Source organism: Loxodonta africana, chromosome 15 (assembly GCF_030014295.1).
Source record: "Loxodonta africana isolate mLoxAfr1 chromosome 15, mLoxAfr1.hap2, whole genome shotgun sequence".
In the NCBI taxonomy this organism is placed as follows: Eukaryota; Metazoa; Chordata; class Mammalia; order Proboscidea; family Elephantidae; genus Loxodonta; species Loxodonta africana.
Window position 1 is genome coordinate 42,913,511 of NC_087356.1, and position 21,910 is coordinate 42,935,420.

The window sequence follows — 21,910 nt, forward strand, 5'->3', positions numbered from 1 at the left end:
AAAATGTTGAAATGGAAAAAGATGTTACATATATATTTACTGTACTATGCTGGAGTCCCTGAATGGCGCAAATGGTTAAGTGCTTGACTACTAGCCAAAAGGTTAGCAGTTCAAACCCACACAGAGGCACCACGGAAGATAGGCCTGGTTACCTTCTACCAAAAGGTCACAGTGGTGAAAACCCTGTGGAGCAGTTCTCTGCACACATGGGGTCACCATGAGTCTGAATCGACTCAATGGTAACCAACAACAACAACCTATGAGGTGCTTTCCTAGTGTCCTTTTTGGAGCCATGGTTGCACAGTGGTTAAGAGCTCGGCTGCTAACCAAAAGGTAAAAGGTAGGCAGTTAAAATTCACCAGCCGCTCCTAGGAAACCCTGTGGGGCAGTTTTACTCTACTGTGTCCTATAGGGTCGCTATGAGATAGAGTTGACTCGATGGCAACAGGGTTTTTTTTAATATTAACATTTATTGTGGTAAAAAATTGCCATTTTAACCATTTAAAAAAATTTTTTTATTGTGCTTCATGTGAAAGTTTACAAAATCAAGTCAGTCTCTCACACAAAAACTTATATACACCTTGCTACATACTCCCAATTGCTCTCTCCGTAATGAGACAACCTGCTCCCTCCCTCCACTCTCTCTTTTTGTGTCCATTTCACCAGCTTCTAACCCCCTCTACCTTCTCATCTCCCCTTCAGGGAGGAGATGCCAACATAGCCTCAAGTGTCCACCTGATCCGAGAAGCTCACTCCTCACCGGCATCCCTCTCCAACCCATTGTCCAGTCCAATCCATGTCTGAAAAGTTGGCTTTGGAAATGGTTCCTGTCCTGGGCCAACAGAAGGTCTGGGGGCCATGACCACCAGGGTCCTTCTAGTCTCAGTCAGACCATTAAGTCTGGTCTTTTTACAAGAATTTGGGGTCTGCATCCCACTGCTCTCCTGCTCCCTCAGGGTTTCTCTGTTTGTTCCCTGTCAGGGCAGTAATTGGTGGTAACCGGGCACCATCTAGTTCTTCTGGTCTCAGGCTGATGCAGTCTCTGATTTATGTGGCCCTTTCTGTCTCTTGGGTTTGTAATTACCTTGTATCCTTGGTGTTCTTCATTCCCCTTTGATCCAGGTGGGTTGAGACCAATTGATGCATCTTAGATGGCCACTTGCTAGCGTTTAAGACCCCAGATGCCACTCTCCAAAGTGGGATGCAGAATGTTTTCTTGAGAGATTTTATTATGCCAATTGACTTAGATGTCCCCTGAAACCATGGTCCCCAAACCCCTGCCCCTGCTGCACTGGACTTAGAAGCATTCAGTTGATTCAGGAAACTTCTTTGCTTTTGGTTTAGTCCAGTTGTGCTGACCTCGCCTGTATTGTGTGTTGTTTTTCTTGTCATCTAAAGTAGTTCTTATCTACTATCTAGTTAGTGAATACTCCTCTCCCACCCTTCATCCCTCCCCCCTCTCGTAACCATCAAAGAATATTTTCTTCTCTGTTTAAACTATTTCTTGAGTTCTTATAATAGTGGTCTTATACAATATTTGTCCTTTTGCAACTGACTAATTTCACTCAGCATAATGCCTTCCAGATTCCTCCATGTTATGAAATGTTTCACAGATTCATCACTGTTCTTTATCAATGCATAGTATAGGGTCGCTATGAGTTGGAATTGACTCGGTGGCAGTGGGTTTTGGTAGTATTACATTGTATGAATATACCATAATTTATTTATCCATTCATCCGTTGATGGGCACCTTGGTTGCTTCAATCTTTTCACTATTGTAAACAGTGCTGCAATGAATATGGGTGTGCACATATGAGTTTGTGTAGAGGCTCTTATTTCCCTAGGATATATTCCAAGGAGTGGGATTGCTGGATCCTATGGTAGTTCTATTTCTAACTTTTTAAGGAAGCACCAAATCGATTTCCAAAGTGGTTGTACCATTTTACATTCCACCAGCACTATATAAGTGTTCCAATCTCTCCACAGCCTCTCCAACATTTATTGTTTTGTGTTTTTTGGATTAATGCCAGCCTTGTTGGAGTGAGATGGAATCTCATTGTGGTTTTGATTTGCATTTCTCTAATGGCTGGCTAATGATCGTGAGCATTTCCTCATGTATCTGTTAGCTCATTTCAACCATTTTTAAGTGTATAATTCAGTGACATTATATTTACCATGTTGTGAAACCATCACCATTGTCCATTTCCAAAGTTTTTGATCACCCCACAGAGAAACTCATTAACCACTTAAGCAATAAATCCCCATTTCTCTCTCTCCTCCTCCCCACCCCTTGTAACCACTCATAAACTTTTCTCTTTATGCCTTTTCTTACTCTAGATATTTCGTATAACTAGGATCATACAATATTTGTCCCTTTGTGGCTGGCTTATTTCAGTCAGCTTGTTTTCAAGGCTCAACCATGTCGTAGCATGTGTCAGAACTTCATTTCTCTTTATGGCTGGATAATATTCCAATGTATGTATATACCACATTTTGTTTATCCATTCATCTGTTGACGGACACTTGGGCTGTTTCCACCTTTTGGCTCTTGTGAATAATGCTGCCATGAACACTGGCGTGCAGGCATCTATTTGGGTCTCTGCTTTCACGTCTTTTGGGAATGTATGTAGGAGCAGAATTGCTGAGTCATATGTTAAACTTTTTGAGGAACCACCAAATTGTTTTCCACAGTGGCTATAAGAGGGCTCCAGAGGAATTGAATTTTTTTTTTAAATAATTTTTATTGTGCTTTAAGTGAAAGTTTAGAAATCCAGTCAGTCTCTCACACAAAAACCCATATACTTGCTACACACTCCCAATTACTCTCCCCCTAATGAGACAGCCCACTCTCTCCCTCCATTCTCTTTTCATGTCCATTTTGCCGGCTTCTAATCCCCTCCACCCTCTCATCTCCCCTCCAGGCAGGAGACTGAATTTTTAATTTGATTTAAGTTCCAAGTAACTATATGTGGCTGGTGGCTACCATATTGAACAGTGCAGGTCTAGGTTCTAGATAATATCAGTAATGTGTGACTTGTCCTGTTACATGAAGAAAGGGAAGCATCTGAATAGCTGAGAATGAAGAAAAACATTCCAGGACAAGAAAATACATGAACGAGCTGTGCTCAATTCACATTGAAAGTGTGAATGTGTTTTGATGCATGCATGTAAAAGTGCTAGTGTTTGGATGGGGACGGTGATGTGTTGCTACACTAGGCAGATCATGCAGCCCAGCTGAGAGGATTTGAAGCTGTAGGTAATGGGGAGCTACTGAACAGAATAATCAGTAGCTCTTTCCACGTGCCAGACATTACATCGAGTGCCTTACATGCATTATCTCATTTAATTATTGTAACAACCCTTTGACAGGAAAAAAAAATTCATTTGGTGGTACTGTAGGGGTAAGAGACCAAAGGCAGGTAAAAGAGAAGCAATTTTAATAGCCTTGGAAACATGTAAATGGTACTAATGAAGACAAGACATGATGAATACAAGAGTGAGATAATCTGGATCTTTAGGGATATAGATGAAGACAAAGGGAACACCAATGATTCTAGGATGAACGAAGGCATTAGATGAAGCAGAGGGATCTTGAGAATGATCTAGATCGATGGCAATGGAACCAGTTTAGTGGAGTCAAGAAATCTGATGGAGAAAAGCTTTTCAAGAATCCTATCAGCAAGTTAGAGATGAGGATGGAGAAGTGGCAGATGAACCCAGAAGAGTCAGTAATGGTGACAAAAATTGAGCATCAGTGGCAGGAAAGTTGGTTTTGGAAGGAAAATTATGGATTCTGTTTTTGACATGTTGATTGGAGGTGACCATGAATCCTCTAGATAATGACTTGCTGGTTGAGGGCAGCATGACGCTAGAGGTTTTGAAGCATTATCAGGGCTGGTGAGGTTATCCACAGAAGTAATTGTCCAACTGGCAATTGTGACGTGTTCTCTGAGGACAGATGGTAAAGGGAGAAAGTTGAGGAAAGAACCTTAGGTGAATGTCCACTCAAGCAGAGGGTGCTAGAGCTAGATTTTTTCTTTTAACCTTTTCAGTGAAGCAGGAATCAGGGTCACCTGCCAAGAAAGAGGGGTGAAACGAAAGTGGGGCATGGTGGGGAGAAGAAAGATCTGTAATGCGACACTTGAGGCTGTCCTTGAGAATCACCAAGAAATGAATGAAAGAACTGGGGACTAGATCAACATGATTCCATGACTTTGCGTAGCCATCTACGATTTATTCTCAAGAACTGACAATAATATAGGGTCACTCTGAGTCGGAATAGACTTGACAGCAACGGGGTTTTTTTGGATTGTATAACTGTTATGAGCATTTACACATATTATCTCACTTAATCTCCCTAATAATCTAGTTAAGTAGTTATTATTTCCAAATTATAAAAAACTAAGGCTCAAAAAAGTTATCACCTTAATTAAAAAAATAAACGCACACATAAAAAATTTTTTTTTTTTTTTTATAGCTGTATACAAATAATTGCCAACCGTGTTGTTCTAGGCACAGAAAAAGGAAGGCAGGCAAGTTGCTCATCATCATGGAGCTTTTATTGATGTAATGATGACAGAGAAGTAAACAAATACATGAATCAGGCAATTTCAGGTTTTGATAAGTGATGCGAAGAAAACAAAACTGGTTATATAACAGATACGACACGGTGTCATGGCTTGAATTATGCCCCCCCCCCCCCAAAATATGTGTGTTAACTTGGTTAGGCCATGATTCCCAATAATGTGTAGTTGTCCTCCACTTTGTGATTGTAATTTCAAGTTAAGTTAAAGAGGATTAGGGTGGGATTGTAACACCCTTACCAGCTCACATCCCTGGGGTGTGGTCTACATCGCCTTTCATCTCTCAAGAGCTAAAAAGGGACGCCAGCAGAAAGGGGGCACCTCATACCATCTAAAAAGTAGCACCGGGAGCAGAACACATTCTTTAGACCCCATGTCCCTGTGCCAAGAAGCTCCTAGTCTGCGGGAAGACTGATGAGAAGGCCGACAGAGAAAGCCTGCCTCTGGAGCTGACGCCCTGAGTTTGCACTTTTAGCCTACTTTACTGTGAAAAAATAAATTTCTGTTTGTTAAAGCCATCCACTTGTGGTATTTCTCTTATAGCAGCACTAGATGACTAAAACAGACGGCAGTTGGGGAGGGAGTGAGGGAAGGCAGAGGCCGTTAGCTTGGTCTGGGAGGCCCCTCCGAGGGACAATGAGTGGGGAACTTTAGGATAATAAAGGCAGGAGAGAGTTTTCCAGAAGGAAATGACCAAGCGCAGTGGCCCTAAGGCAGGAACCAGCCAGGCTGGTAGGACCGACACCAAGGTTAGTGCAGCTTAAGCGTGGAGAGCAAGGGGGTATGGAGACGCCGCGAAAAGCCTGAGCAAGGGTTTACGCAAGGGGAGTAACCCGGTCCTGTTCGACGAAATAAAGCCTCTCAGAAGCCGCGTCCTGGTCGTGCGGCTCTGCGATGCGTGTTCCTTCCATTCGCGAAGCTGCCCGGCTCACGGCACATGGAGAAGAGACGGGTCACGAGAGGCTGCAGGCCGAGGGGCCAAGGGCCAAAACCCGCGGGAGCGGGCAATGTGCCGCGTCGGCTGTATCAAGCGTCTACGCAGCACCGACGGTCGCGGCGTCCTCGTCAGGCCATTCCCGGCCGGCAAGCAGCTACCCTCGGTCGTCAGCGCCCCCCTCGCCTTTCGTTTCCGTTACCGACCCCCTCCTCTGGCACCCGCCGCCCCCGAACGGCCTGTCTTGGCCTTTCCTCAGGGGCAGCTGGACTGCCTTCCACAACTTGGGAATGACGATGTTCCTTCCCTTAGGAATGACAGAAAGATGAAATAAATTGTGGTTAGTGTGAAGCCCTGTGGAAAATAACTCTTCTTGCTTTTGTCTTGTTTTCCCTCATGCTTTCCAGAAAAGATTTCTCTCTCGGTACGTTCTCCAAGTTACCCCCTCCAACAGCGAGACCATTGGTTTGGCCTCTCAATCCCGATTGGCTGAAGTTTCAGGCTCTGGCCAGGGACTGGAGGACGTTTGTTTCTTACGTATTCCCTGCCCCCATTGCTTTGCCTTCCTGTTTCTGGGGGCTGTGGCTACGGGTAGTTCCCACCCCCTTGTTTACGGAGCGCGTAGTTGTTGGCTGCGAGCGCTGGGGCTGTCTCCAAAGTTCCCTATTCGGCTCCTCGGACCAATTGGATCTTCGCTCCACCCTCGCCCTCTCCCTTCCACGCCTCCCGCGTGGTACGGCCCACACCTCTAGCGGCGGCGCGTGCGGACGCCCGTAGCGTCTCTCCGCCCGCGCTCGCCGGCCTGCTCCCCTGTGAGAGTGCTCTTGGTACGGCCCGCGCCGCCTCGTTTCCTCGCTGGGGTGGCTGCCCCCCCTCGGACGGCGGCGCTTGGTGCCGCCCGGGAGAACCAGGTCATCGGTCGGTTCCCGTGAAAACAAAAACAATCGGCGGCGCGGCCGCGGGCACCCGAACGCGGCGAGCGGGGTCCTGGGACGCGGGCTCGGGGAGGGGCGAGCGGGAGCGGCGGCGACGCGCGGGGGGCCGGAGCGCCATGGGCCAGGCGGACACAGGCTGCACGGGGCTCCCCCGGCGCCGCGGCTAGCGCTCCCGTCGCTTCGGCCGCCTCAGCCGCCCGCGCCGCACGCCTGGGGGACGAGGAGGAGGACGCGGCCTCGGCCGGGCCCGGGCCGAACGGCTGCGGGGCCCCGGGCACCGAGGAGCCGAGCGCCGCCACCGCTGCCTCCGGCATGGATCAGTGCGTGACGGTGGAGCGCGAGCTGGAGAAGGTGCTACACAAGTTCTCGGGCTACGGGCAGCTGTGCGAGCGCGGCCTGGAGGAGCTCATCGACTACACCGGCGGCCTCAAGCACGAGATCCTGCAGAGCCACGGTAGGCGGCCCGGTGGGCGCGCGGCTGGGCCAGCCCTCACCCACCCGGCCCGCCCCAGGCCGTGGGGGGCCCAAAGCCGTCCGGCGCCCGCCGCCCCTGAGGCGCGGAGAGCCCCAGGCCCCCGGGACCTTGCCTTCTCCTCTCACCCGGCTTACCTCCAGCCTGCCGGGAGATCGCTGTTAATCGGGAATCCGCCCGGAAAGCCGACTGGGAGCCGCGGGCTCCAGCGGGTTAAACGTGCGTGGGGGGGCTCGTCCGTGGCATCTGCAAACTGCCGCCCCCCGGGATGGGCGCCCCTCGCTCCCGCCCGGCCCTGGGGCGCCCACATTGTCCCCGCGGCGCGGTCCAGAGGGTGGGAAGCGCGTCTAGGTGGTAAGAGGGTCAGCGCAGGAAGCCCGTTCCTCCACCCCACCCCAGACCCTTAGCCGGTGAACTTTGTTTCCTTGTCTTTTTTACTAGAAAGTCGAGTGTTATTCTTAGCTGGAGGTTATCTGAACAGTTGCTTCAGCAACTTTATAATTTGACTGCTGTGTGGAAGCAGCTCTTGTTGAACTCTGAAGCACCACTGACCTGGTTCCTAGGAAACCGGCTGAATCAAACTGTTAAGCTCTCCCAGGGTAGTCTGTGATGAGACTGATAAGGAGCAGGCAAAACCCAGAAAACTCTCCTGAATCAAATTGTGGCTTAAGTTCCTAGTTATTCGCCCTATCTAGTCAAGTTTTTACTTGTTTACCATTCAGAAAACAGATTTCCTATAGAAGTCGTTTTACCCGGGTTAGTTCGTTATTGTCCTAGGCCCTGGGGACAGATACTTTGCCAGTTAACTTGCGGAAGCTGTTTGGAAAAGCCCCCCCCCCCCGCCATTTTCTTTAAATAACGTGAAAGATCTGGTGTCTTTACTTTAAAAGACAGGTAGTCACCAATTTAGGATGTGTTTGAGTTAGGACCTAGAACCAACTGATCTCAGATGTTTCTGTGTTGTTTTGTATTTTGCATCTAATGGTTACTAATGTGAATTACATACAGTGCTGGAGCTTATAATTTGCTGTCACACCCACATGTTCACTGGCATGCGTTCAAAGGTAGGATTTAAAAAGATAGTGATAATAAAAGGCAATAATGATGAAAACAAAAGATAAGCGACTTATATCCGAACCTACCTACGACAGAGTCGTGGGAATGGAACCGTCTTTAGCAGGCACTACTCACCTGGAATCAGAGTGATGATTTTGGTTGTGAAGTAAAGGACTTTTCATTTAGTGGGTTTATTTAAGAGTTTGGGTTTGGGAGGCTACTCAACTTGTGGGCGAAACAAATTTATGTAAAGGAAGGTTTGGTTAGCTGGGGAGAGATGTGATACTGTGACAGTTGAGATGAGGGTGGTGCCATTAGCCAAGATTCCCTTTCCTCCTTCTATACCTTCCCTTCCCAGGACTGCCTTTTAGTTGAGAGCAAGTGCTACTCAGTGGTAAGGGAGTCTTATGATGACAACATCTCATTTTGGACACAGCAGTCAATTTTCAAGTCCAGGGAAGAAGCAAACCTGCAACATTAGTGGGAGGTGGAATGAGAAAGGAAGGGAGTTGAAATGTTACTGTGGAAGAACCAGCAGACCTGGTGGCTGCCTGTGAAGGGAAGTTTGATTGACTTATTGGATGATGATATAGTTGGTAGAGATGGGGAAACGAAGTTGAAGTGGTGTGAATCCTGGGAATGCTGTGGTGATTTCGGTTTTGGATATGTAAGATCTGAAGGGCATAATGAAGATAGAGAGAAATCTTAAAATTTTCTATTGGCTGGAGATGCATAGATGGAGTTTGAGAGAAAAGTAATGTCTAAAACTGTTTTATGATGTCATATCTACAGAAGAGAGGAGGAGATCATTTAGACTGCAGGGAGAAAAGACCGTAGGGTCTACTCACAACCCTGAACTCCCCTTGGAGAGTGGAAGGCAAAAGAGGAGCCAGCAGAAACCGAAAGGGCAGGGGCTTAGAAAAGGAGTGGTTGGTCAATGGCTCTTTGGTTATCGGGAGTCAGTAACCATCTGTGCTTAACAGTTTTCACTAGAGTTGTTAAAACAAGCCTGATGACTAGGTGTGACGGTTAAGATTGTGTGTCAACTTGGTTGGGCCATGATTCTCAGTGGTTTGGCAGTTACGTAATGATGTAGTTTGGCAGTTATATAATGATGTCGTTATTCTCCCTGATCTGATGTGATGTGATCATCCCATTAGCTGTAAGGGGAATTTCCTTGCAGGTGTGGCCTGCATCTAGTATATATATGAAAGTTCTGGCAAAGCCTACTTGCTTGCTCTGGATCCTGCCTCCGGCTCATCATTAACTGACCTCCAGTTCTTGGGACTCGAGCCAGCTGCCTGCAGTATTGCCTGCCAATCTTGGGATTCGTCAGCCATTGCCCAGCCTGTGAGCCATTGCCCAGCCTGTGAGCCATTGCCCAGCCTGTGAGCCAGTGGCCTGCCTGTGAGCCAGTGGCCTGACTTACCTGCTGATTTTGGGATTCATTGGCCTCCACAGCCTGTGAGCCAGCAGCCTCCTGTCTTACATGCTGATCTTGACCTGCCATCTGACCTGCCGATCTTGGGTTCATCAGCCCCTGCAGCTATGTGAGTCAGGAGAGGCCTCCAGCCTTATGCCTGACCCCCAGACTTGGGACTTGCCAGCCTCTACAACCATGTGAGGCATTTCTTTGAGAAAAATCTTTCTGTATACACGCTTCATTGGGTTTACTTTGGCAGAGAACCCAGCCTAAGACATTTGGTACTGAGAGTGGTTCTAAAGAAGCAAAATCATGAGTTAGTTCTCAAATCTCATTAATCTTAAAGGTGCTGATGACTCCTCATCAAGCAGTAAAGAGGATGCTGTTTGTCCATGGTGTGAAGTGGCAATATTAATACACAGAATATCACCAACAGTAGGTCAAGTATTGGTGAGAAATGAAGCTCTGGGTGATTGCATGTTCCATACTTTTCTGCATTTTGTCAGAATGAGAAGTACAGGAAGCTGGTTGTTTGGTCCTACTTTCGCTAGACAGTGTAAAGAAGAGGATGAGCTCAGGGCTTCAGAATCAGCTCAAGTGCCCCATAAAAGACCTTAATGTTGCCACTTGTGCCAGAAAGAAAAGCCTCATTTGTTGCAGTAACAGAGCTCATATTGCCAAAAATCAAACCCAGAGTCTTATTGTAAGAGTGGCTGAATTATAATGCCAGTTGAATTCCCAACCTCGAATGATGCCTGAAGGTAAAGTAAGGGTATTGATTGGGAAAAAATGGGATTTCAAACTTGGGATGGGGACATATGGGCAGATAATCAGGAAGCTGGGGAAACTGGGTCCCTAAATTCTGTTGAATCACTCCTATCAACAGAACTAGCCCTCTTACTCCCATGTGGAGAAATTACTCCATTTTTGTCTCCTAAGCCACCCTCCCAGGAAAATTGTTATCCCTTCCACCCACACCTGATGAGATTAACCCAGTTGTGCAAAGAATCTTTGTCTGAGATACCACCTGGGGGCAATGCCTGGGGTGTTGCCTTGGGCATCACCTGAGGAAGATGCTGTTCAAGATATTGCTGAGTTCCCAGGACCCACTCCCACCATTCATTTTTGCTTCTAGATCTATAAAAAAAAAAAAAAAAGATCTATAAGTAGACTTAAATTCTAGTGAGCTTGAAAAGGTGAAAGACAAAGTGTGACCCAGGAGGAGGTATGCTACATTCTAAAAGAACTGCTTGACTCTTCTAATATGTACAAACAGAAACCTGGGGAATATGTGTGAAAATGGCTATTTAGGGTGTGAGATAATGGTGCAAGGAACATAAAGTTGGATCAGTCTGAGTTTATTGATATGTACTCACTAAGCACAGATTCTTCGTTCAGTGTTTCAGCTTGAGAGGTTAGGAAAGGATCTAATAGTTTATTTGGTTGGTTCGCTGAAACATGGATTATGCAATGGCCTCACTAAATCAAGTTGGAGTACGAGACCTACCTTGGTATACTGTAGAAAAAGGCGTTCAAAGGCTTAGGGAAATTGGCATGTTACAGTGGATTTATTACTTTAGACCAACAGACCCACACATAGAGTGCTGAGAAAACACACGTTTTACCACAACAGTGAAGAACAGATTTGTGCAAAGAGCCCAGCATCCTTGAAGCATCCTTACATCCTTTATGTAAGTCAGTTTTGACAGTGGGAACGTCACTAACTGAATTAAGATGTCTAACTACATTAGGGCTGATTAGACCCTGTGGTGGTAGGGACCAAGTGATGGCACTCAGTCAGCAAAGACAAGGTGTGCATGGTTACTGTAATGGACAGTTGAGTCAAAGCAGTAATAAGAATAGTCTCCCTCATGGATTTATGGCTTTGTCTATTTAGTCATGGTATCCCTAGGAGTGAAATAGATGGGAAATCTACTAAATATGTACTTTATTTGTACAAGCAGAAAAATTTTAGATCAAGTCAACAAAAGTCTAACTTGAATTGCCCTCAATCAGTTCCCAGACTTGAGCCAGTTTATAGACCCGCAATCCCATGAATGAATGAGAGGCTCAGTCCCCTAGAGGAAGGACCTCACTACAGTGCCAAAATTTTATACTATTAATCTTTCTCCCAGCCTTCTCCAAAGGGATCTACAGCCTTTTATAAGAGTGACTGTTCGTTGGGGAAAAGGAAATAGACTTTTCAGAGATTACTGGATACTGGACTGAACTGACACTAATTCCAGGAGACCCAAAACATTGCTGTGGCCCACCAGTCAGAGTAGGAGTATGTGGAGGTCAGGTTGTTAATGGAGTCTTAGGCTTGGCTCACAGTGGATCCATTTGGTTGCTGAACCCATCCTGTAGTGATTTCCCCGGTTCCAGAATGCATAATTGGAATAGATATACTCAGCAACTGCCAGAACCCCCACATTGGATCCTTGACAAGTGGAGTAAGAGCTATTATGGTAGGAAAGCAAAGTGGAAGCCATTAGAACTGCTCACCTAGGAAAATAGTAAACCAAAAGCAATTGCAGAGATTATTGCCACCATCAAGGACTTGAAGGATGCAGGGGTGATGATTCCCACCACATCCCCATTCAGCTCATCTATTTGGCTTGTGCAGAAAACTCGTAGATCTTGGAAAATGACGGTGGATTATCAAAAACTTAACAAGGTAGTGATTGCAATTGAGACTGCTCTTCCAGATGTAGTTTCATTGCTTGAGCAAATTAATACATCTCTTGGTACCTGGTATGCAGCTGTTGACCTGGCTAATGCATTTTTCTTAATTCCAGTTTCTAAGGAACACCAGAAACTGTCTGCCTCCAGCTGGCAAGGCCAGCAGTACCCCTTCACCATAGGCGTATATCAACTCTCCAGCCCTTTGTAGTAATTTAGTCCACAGGGACCTTGACTGCCTTTCTTTTACAAACAAGGCATCACACTGGTCCATTACATTGATAACATTATGCTGATTGGACCTAGTAAGAAGTGTCAATGACTCTGGACTTATTAGTAAAGCATTTGTGTGCTAGAGGATGGGAAATTAATCCAACAAAAATTCAGGCGCCATCCATCTCAGTGGAATTTTTGGGGTCCAGTGGTATGGGGCATGCTAAGATATTTCTTCTAAAGTAAAGGATAAGTTATTGCATCTGGCCCCTCCCACAACTAAAAGGGAAGCACAACACCTGGTGGGTCTCTTTGGATTTTAGAGGCAACATACCCCTCTTCGGGTATGTTGATTTATCAAGTGACTTGAAAAGCTGCTGGTTTTAGTTGGGCCCAGAACAAGAGAGGACTCTGTCACAGGTTCAGGCTGCTGTGCAAGCCGCTGTGCCATTTGGGCCGTATGATCTAGCTGATCCAATGGTGCTTGAAGTGTTCATGGCAGATAGAGATGCTGTTTGGTGTCTTTGGTAGGCCCCTATTGGTAAATCACAGTACAGACCCTTAAGATTTTGGAGCAAAGCCCTGCCATCCTCTGCAGATAATTACTCTCCTTTTGAGAAACAGCTTTTGGTTACTGGGGCTCAGTAGAGACTAAATGCTTAACCATGAGACACCAAGTCACCATGCGGCCCGAGCTGCCCATTATGAACTGGGTGTTGTCTGATCCACGGAATCATAAAGACAGACGTATTCAGCAGCACTCCCATCATTAAATGGAAGTGGTGTGTATGAGATCAGGCTCGAATAGGACCTGAAGGCACAAGTAAGTTGCATGAGGAAGTGGCCCAAATGCCCATGGTCTCCACTCTTGTTACATTGCCTGCCCTCTCCCAGTCTGCATTTATGGCCTCATGGGGAGTTCTTTATGATCAGCTGAGAAAGAGAAAACTCGTGTCTGGTTTACACACGGTTGTGTACAATATGCAGGCACCACTTGAAAGTGGATTGCTGCAGTAATACAGTCCCTTCTGAGAGCTCCCTGAAGGACAATGGTGAAAAAAAAACCCTCCCAATGGGCAAAACTTCGAGTGGTGCACCTAGTTACTCACTTTGCTTGAAAGGAGAAATGGCCAGATGTGCAATTTTGTAGTTATTCAGAGACTGTGGCCGGTGGTGTGCTGAATTGTTGGGGACTTGGAAGAAATGATTGGAAAATTGATGACAAGGAGATATGGGGAAGAGGTATGTGGTTAGATCTCTCTGAATGGGCCGAAGAAGTGAAGATACCATGTCTTATTTGAATGGTCACCAGAGGGTAACCTCAGCATAGGAGAATTTTGACGGTGAAATGAGTAGGATGACGTATTCTGTGGAAACCAGCCATCCTCTTTACCCAGCCACTCCCATCATTGCCCATTGGGCTCACGAGCAAAGTGGCCGTGGTGGCAGGAATAGAGGTTATGCATGAGCTCAGCGACATGGACTTCCACTCACCAAGGCCAATTTGGCTATAGCCACTGCTGAAAGCCTAATCTGCCGGTAGTAGAGACCAACACTGACTCCCCAATATGGCACCATTCCTCGGGGTGATCAGCCGGCCACCTGGTGGCGTGTTGATTACATTGACCACTTCCATCAGGAAAGGGCAGCAATTTCATCTGGGTACAGATTTGCCTTCCTTGCTCACAGTGCCTCTGCCTTGGACTCACAGCATGCCTTTTCCATCATCATGGTATTCCGCACAGCATTGCTTCAGATCAAGGGACTCACTCCACAGCAGATAAAGTGCGGCAGTGGGCCCATGCCCATGGAATTCACGGGTCTTACTGTGTTCCTTATCATTCTTAAGCAGCTGGCTTTATAGAATGATGGAATGGCCTCCTAAAGACACAATTAATGGCATCAGCTACGGGGCAGCACTTTGCAGGGTTGGAGCGATGTTCTCTGGGAGGCTGTATATGCTCTAAACCAGCATCCAACATATGGTGCTGTTTCCACTATGACCAGGATACATGGTTCTAGGAGACAAGGGGTAGAGATGGGCGTGTTACCACTCACTATTAACTCTAGTGACCCACTCACAAAATTTTTGCTTCCTGTCCTTGCGGCACTATGTTCTGTGAGTTTACAGGTCTTAGTTCTGAAGAGGGGAATGCTTCCACCAGGAGAGACAACGCAGATTCCATTGAACTGAAAATAAAGAATGCCACCTGGCCACTTTGGGATCCTCATGTCTCTGGATCAATAGGCAAAGAAGGTAGTCATCCATACTGGCTTGAATGATTGATTCTGGCTACCAAGAGGAAATTGGATTGATGTTGCATAATGTAGGTGAAAAAGAATATGTCTGGAATACAGGAGATCCCTTAGGGCATCTCTTAGTACTACCACGCCCTTTTGTTAAAGTCAGTGGAAAATTAGAGCATCCAATTCCAACATGACTACTAATGACCCAGACCCTTCAGGAATGAAGGTTTGGGTCACCCCACCATGTGAAGGACCACAACCAGCTGAGGTGCTTGCTGAGGGTCGAGGGAGTATGGAATGGGTGGAGGAAGAAGGTAGTTCTAAATACCAGTTATGACCACATGACCAATTGCAGAAATGAAAACTGTAACTGTCATGGGTTATTTCTTCCTTGTATGTGTGCACCAGATATTTTTGTTTACTTATAAGGTATAAATGGCACTAGTGCGTTTTCTGTTGTATGTACATTGGTTATATCATGTTAGGGGCAACTGTAACTTTGTAATTGTCTTTATTTAGATTGTGTATATTTTATGGGGACGTGTACAGGTGCCAAGTTGGCAAGGGGTGGACTGTGATGGTTAAAGTAGGTGTCAATTTGTCTAGGCCATGATTCTTGGTGGTTTGGCAGCTCTGTAACAGGGTAGTCATGTTTCATGATATGATCTGGTATGGTCAGTCAGTCAGTTGTAAGGGGAGTTTCCTTGAGGGTGTGGCCTGAATCTCTCTCTCTCTCTCTCTCACACACACACGCACATGTGTTCTGGCAAAGCTCACTTGCTCAGCATCCTGCATCTGGCTTGTCATCATCTGACCTTCAGTTCTTGAGACTTGAGCCAGTTGCCTGCCCTCTTGTCTGCTGATCCTGGGATTCATCAGCCTCTGCAGCCTGTAAGCCAGCAGGCTGCCGTCTGTACCGCTCATCTTACGTTCATGAGCCCCTGAAGTTATGTGAGTCAGGAGTAGCTTCCAGCCTGTCGCTGGACCTAGGGACTTGGGACTGGCCAGCCTCTAGAGCCCTGTGAGCCATTTTCTTGAGATAAATCTGTGTGTGTGTGTGTATTTCATTGGTTTCACTTCTCTAGAGAAACCAGCCTAAGACATTAGGGATTATGAAGAAAATTATGATGCAAGTCAAGCATAAGGAGATCTAAGGCTGCTCAAGACTTTTTTTTCTCCTCCCTTTGTCTTTGCCTTATTAAATACTGAAAGGACGGAACCAGTGGAGGAAGAGAATGAAGGGCCTAGACTTAGGTAGGTGAAAGGAACATTTCTTTTTTTAGGGACAAGGTCAGAGATTGAGGGTTTGAGAGGAGGAAGATGGAAGGTAAAGTACCTTCCATAAGAGAGAAGGGTCTGTTTATTGAAGGGGAATGTGACTGTGGCCTTTGTTTTAGAGAAGTTAGCATCAACCCCCGGTGGATAAAATAATTGTGAGGACTTGTCAAAGCAGGAATTTGTTTTAGACACCTTTGTTTGTTATCAGGGAACTTTCCTAGGAACTTAGGTCTGATGTTTAAAAACCAGCTCTGATTCTTATCCTTCATTATTTTGATTGAACGTTAGGTTCTCTTAATTTCTCCCAACTTTTCACAGAGGAGAGTGCTCCTGTCATTTAGCTGTCTCAATCTTTCAGTGAGAGTTTCCCTGTAAGCACGAAGTCTGTGCTACTTTTAAGATTCAGTGTGGTTGATGCTCTTTGGTGATTGTTCCCAGGGTACCCTGGATCTACTTTGGATGGTGCGCTGGTGCTTCTCAAACTCCACTCACACATGTGCCATTTGTGTTTTTCAGATGGAGTCACCATTTTCTTTAAGTAGCCTTATTCTCATTCTCGGCAATGATATTTGTGAAGTCAGATTTGGCGTTTTAGATGTAATAAACTATGTATTAAAAATAAATTCATAACTATTAAAATATTAGTTGACATACCAGCTGAAATTGTTCGCACCAGTGGTGTGGAACCACCTTTTGGACAGCCTTTGGTTAGTGGATAAATAGTATGGATAAATTCTGATGATGTAACTTGTGATTATATCCTTTTTTAACATTTATTTTCTATTGACAGAAATACTTGTGTGTTTGTTTCCATTAGCACTTCTATGGTGAAAGGGAGAACAGAAAAGAACTATAAATCATGAATGCTGCTTATGCTAAATTTACATTGGGTAGAAGTAGATGAGGCTGAAACAAATGGATAAAAGTTTTAGGACATGTTTAAGGTGTACTGGGGAAAGATACAATTTTTATAAGAATAACAGTGTGCAGTATTATGTTTTGGTTATTTTTGGGCAATTATAAGAGACTTCCAATGTGGTTTTTGAAAGTGACTGGAGGAATTTTCTAAATTTATTTTGAGTAGATAATACAGTCACATGGTGTAAATTCAAACAAACCAGTGAATAGTCTCCCTCCTACTTGTTTCTTGGCTATCTAGTTGCCCACCTCACAGAGATGCCAGTTTCCAGAAATTTTTTTCAAAGAATTCAGGGAAGTGATAGTTTTGTCACTGCTCGTTTTTGGCTTAAGGCATTGCATATGTAGTTCCACTTACCCTGATACAGGCTTAGTATTATCTCAGTTTGCAAGTTGGTGAAGAGAATTTCACTTGTGGGAGTGATCAACACGCATTAGCATCTAAAGCTCCTTTTGTGTGTGTGGACTGCCTGACTCCTAGTAGTAAAACTCAGTGAAATTTTAGTCCCTGCCTTTGCCCCTCCCTTTATCTCTTTGGTGAATCAAAGAAGCCAGTGAAAATTTAGTTACTAGTTGCAGAATTGCTTCCTGTTTTAAAATTTGAGGTTGACAAGTGAAAAGATAAGTAGGCAATTGAGAATGAAAGAAAAAACAAATGATGGAGGGGCTCCATTTTAAACTCATTTCTGTGGTATGGTATTGTATCAGTAGGCGGAAACCAGAGGTCTAGGGTCACATGATATGTATAACCTTCTATTCAAGAACTTGGGTTGTATATGTTTCTACCTTTGTGTTGGAAAGTATGCTTAGTTATATCTGTAAATGTTCTTTGCTTTCAGTCTGCCAGTGTTAAATGTGTTGTACTGGATGAATGTGAAAGAATCAAGGCTTGATGGGCTAGTGCTTTGTTCAATGATTTAGCCTTGTTTTTTGGTAGACCTGGAGGTAGGCCATGTAGCCTGGTCCTCTCCCACTCATTAGCCAGACTCCTTGCTGAACCCTAGCACTCTTGAGAGAATAACAATTTCAGGTTTTGGAATTGAAGAAAATGTGACATCTACGCTTAGCTGGGAAGTAGATCAGAAATAGAGATTTGTGTGGATGACATTGTTTGATTATTATAAGAGGAGAATTTACCAGTTACCAAGCTAAATGGGCTTTTTTTAGATGATGTGAATAATAGGGCACTGTTGGTGTTTTGACTTGGGTTTAGAAGCAGACTTAACTTTGTTAGTCATTCCTTTTCAGGTTCATTTAGGAGTTAACTTCTTTGTTAACTGGCACCTTATTCATTTAGACTGGCATATTACTAGAACTCTTTCGGTTGCAGGTGACAGAGTAGCTTTCATTAAAATGGAATTTGTTGACATGTAACTAAATAGGCTGGGGTCATGCCAAGCTGGTTCCAGGGGCACAAAAAATGTTGTCAGGACAGGTGTGTTCTCGTCCTCTCTCAGCTGTGTTTTCTGTGGTTGGGTTTATTCTCAGAAGAGCCTTCTCCATGTGGAGGTAAAGATGGCCTGTGGTGCTCATGTCATTCTTAATGCCAGTGATCCCAAAGACAGGAACATGCCCCCCGCCCCCCCTTTTTTTTTTGCATTTCTTATAAAGTTCCCAGGGAGTATCCTTATTGCCCTGGCTTTGGTCGTATATCTTTCCCTTAATCAGTCACTGGGTTTAGGGGCTTGGGATCCTCTGGCCACCCTGAGCTGTGCTCACCTGTGTCAGGAGATGTGTGGCCATGTGATCCACAGTCCATCAGGAGGAGGAAGTTCTAGGAAGGAAAACTTGCGCAGACAAAATAGATGCCTGCTGCAGTCGAGCAGCTAGCTACAAGTTACATCAACAGTAATGTCCTCAGAGATGTTTTCTTGATGAGCCCAATCTTCATCTCTCAGCTTTTGCCTTACCTAGGCATAATGTTGGAGCCCAGGCGGTGCAGTGGTTCAGAGCTCAGTTACTAGCCAAAAGGACGGCGCTCCTTAGAAACCCTATGGGGTGGTTCTACTCTGTCCTATAGGGTCATTATGCGTTGGAGTCGACTTGACAGCAATGGTTTTGTTTTGGTTTTTGGTTTTAACTATAACGTTAGTATAATTCCAGTAATGAGTTGTCAGTATGACTTAATCTATAGACTACAGAATACAACTTGATTCATGTTGCCTTTGACATCTTATTTGAAATTGTTTTAATGCTTGGCATAATAAAATCATTTTCCTAAGGTTATTTTATCTCTTAAGTCCTTTAAATCCTGTGCAGTAATATTGATGAGGGAGAAACTCACCAGTACTTCTATCATACTGTCATGTTGATGTTGTTAGTTGCTGTCAAATTGGACCTGACTCATGGCTACCCTGTGTGTCAGAGTAGAACTGTGTTCCATAGAGTTTTCAAGGCTGTGACCTTTTGGAAGCAGATCACCAGGTCTGTCTTCTGAGGTGCCTCTGGATGGATTTGAAATGGTTCAACTCTAGTAGTTGAGCACTTAACCATTTGCACCACCCAGGGACGCCTCAAGATACTGTCTTACAGGAGCTAATAGATTTCCATTGTTTTCATGTTGTGGTCTCTTAGTTGTTGTTATTATGTGCTGTAGAGTTGGTTCTGACTCAGAGCTATCCTATAGGAGAGAGTAGAACTGACCTATAGGGCTTCCAAAGAGTGGCTGGTGGATTTGAACTGCCGACCTTTCGGTTAGCACCAGGCTCTCAACCATTGCACCAGTTGTTAGGGTAGTAAAAATGATGTTTTAGCACACTGTTCACTTGGAATATTAAAAACTATTCGTATTTTGGGCCCTGCATCTTCATCTGCAAGGCACTTGTAGTCTTTGAAAATGTCCCCCAAAAGTAGTTGAGGGTAGAGAGCCCTGGCCCTGAGCTATGCGCTTGAAACCCCATGGGACTTCTAGAAGTTGACAAATACCAGGGAGATGATGCTTTCTAACCTCTGGGCATTTCTTTGAAAGCACCAAGAGTTTGTAGAATTGTGACAGAAACTTCTGGTCCTTCCGCTCAGATTTGGTGTTAGCCCAGAACTTCAAGGAACAGATACTAGAATCTCCAGCAGGACTTGAGGCTTTTACAACTATGCCTTCATTTTATCTGGGTTTGGGTATTACAGGGCTGGACTCAGAATGGTTGTTTAGGAACACTGTTTGAGGAGTCCATAAGGTTTATTTTGCTAAGTCTATCTCCACTTACCACCACGTGTCTGTCAGTTTATCGTAGTGTGATGGCTTGTGTGTTGCTGTGATGCTGGAAGCTTTATCAGTAGTATTTCAAATATCAGCAGGATCACTCCTGTTGAATAGGTTTTAGCTGAGCTTCCAGACTAAGACAGACTAGGAAAAAGGACCAGGCAGTCTATTTCTGAAAAACTTGGCTAGTGAAAACCTCATGCAAAGCAGCAGAACATTTACAGCAATGATTGTGAGGTTGGCGCAGGACCGGCCAGTGTCTTGTTCGGTCGCTGTGAGTCGAAATGGACTCGACAGTACCTAACAGCATCTCCACTTACAGTGGAGACCTAAATAGTGATTTTCTTCTCTTTCTGGGGCACAGTATCTGACTCTGTGTTATCTCTGGTGAGTGCTGTATCTAGGAATCCATGTCATCTTATTATTGATATACAAACACACATGGGAGGAGATGAGAGACTTTAAAAAAAAAAAATTATTGTGCTTTAAGTGAAAGTTTACAAACCAAGTCAGTCTCATACAAAAACTTATATACACCTTGCTATATGCTCCTGGTTGCTCTCCCTCTAATAAGACAGCACACTCCTTCCCTCCACTCTCTATTTTCGTGTCCATTTGGCCAGCTTCTGACCTCCTCTGCCCTTCCATCTCTTCTCCAGGCAGGAGCTGCCCACAAAGGAGAGACTTCTTTTAAAAGAAACATTATACGTGGTCCAGTCCTCCAGTAACTTGGAGGCTAGTTGAGAAGATGAGAAGACACAAAGACGAGTCTGCGCCCGTGGAAGAGTGCCCAGGATTCTGTCCTTGAGCTCAGGCGATCTGGGTTTGCAACCTTGCTCTGCCCTTTTACTCCTAGGCAATCTCCCTTAGCCAGTTTCCTCTCCAGTGAACTGATAATTACCTTACAGAGTTAAATAGATAATAGATGTGGACTGGCTTTGAAATTTGTAAGACAGGGAACACTTGTTATTTTAAAGGTCTGTGCCTTTAAGCAGCGTTTAAATTGAGATACTTTGTTTGTCTTTGTTACTAGTGTATGTTAGATACTGTTCTGTGCCCAGTGGTCTGCCCAGCATTGTAGCAGTGTTGTGGTAAGTGTAGCTTAACACTCAAAAGATATGGCACAGTCCTCAAGGAATTGAAGCTGGTTGGAGAGATCAGACTCTTACATTTGAGGGAAAAAAACCAAGCTGTAGCACAGTAGGTAACATGCTTTTGGTTGTTGCAAATAGTAATTCAGAGAAATGTAAAGAGAGGGAGCCTCAGAAAGAACTGCACGAGGGTTGTTACATTAATTTAACTTTAGATCATCTAGTCCACAGTTATTAGTCACCAGTTGTGTGTGGAACTGGGCTAAATCTTGTGGGAGTTAAAAGGATGAAAAATCATTCTCATCTCCTAAGAACTTTCTATCTAGTCGGGGAGACAAGAGTTTTTAAAAACAAACCAGGAAAGACCAATGCCCTGAAATGCCAGGCCATACATATCAGCCAAATGCCGAACGAGTGGTACAGCCAAGAAGGGGTAGAATCTGAACTAGGTGGAGACTCCTACCTGCAGGAAGTTTTCATTGCAGGGATTAGATGTGGATGGTAGGGAGTTGGGGCAGGAGATAGAATAAGAGTGCAGGAGGAGAGGCTGGCAAGAACAGAGGTGCAAAGAGTAGTCTGGGAACAGTGAAGGTCCAGGGTGGGGAGAAATAGAATAAAAGAATTGGAGAATAAAAAAATTAAATTGGAATACGGTTTTACAGAGCCATAAATATCAGGGAAAGTAATAGACTGGGGACACATTGAATGGCTTTTTGGGGAGAAGACATTTTAAGCAGGGACAGGGACATGCTTTGAGACCAGTTATTAACAATACTTGGATTGGAGGTGAGGTTTGGCTAGAGGCAGAATAGTGAAGATTATGGCATCAACCAAATCTGCCGAAATAGGGCCTGTCTTGGTGGCAGAAATGTAAAGGCA

General features: G+C 45.0%; 1 protein-coding gene across 1 annotated transcript in view; it reads left to right on the plus strand.

The window, feature by feature from the left end:
• Positions 1–6,693: 6,693 nt before the first annotated feature.
• RMND5A (required for meiotic nuclear division 5 homolog A) overlaps positions 6,694–21,910 on the plus strand; it is a 77,087-nt gene continuing 61,870 nt past the window's right edge. The window contains exon 1 of the mRNA XM_064268816.1: positions 6,694–6,906. Coding sequence (XP_064124886.1) covers positions 6,765–6,906 — 142 coding nt within the window. The 5' untranslated portion in view covers positions 6,694–6,764. The remainder of the gene's footprint in view (positions 6,907–21,910) is intronic.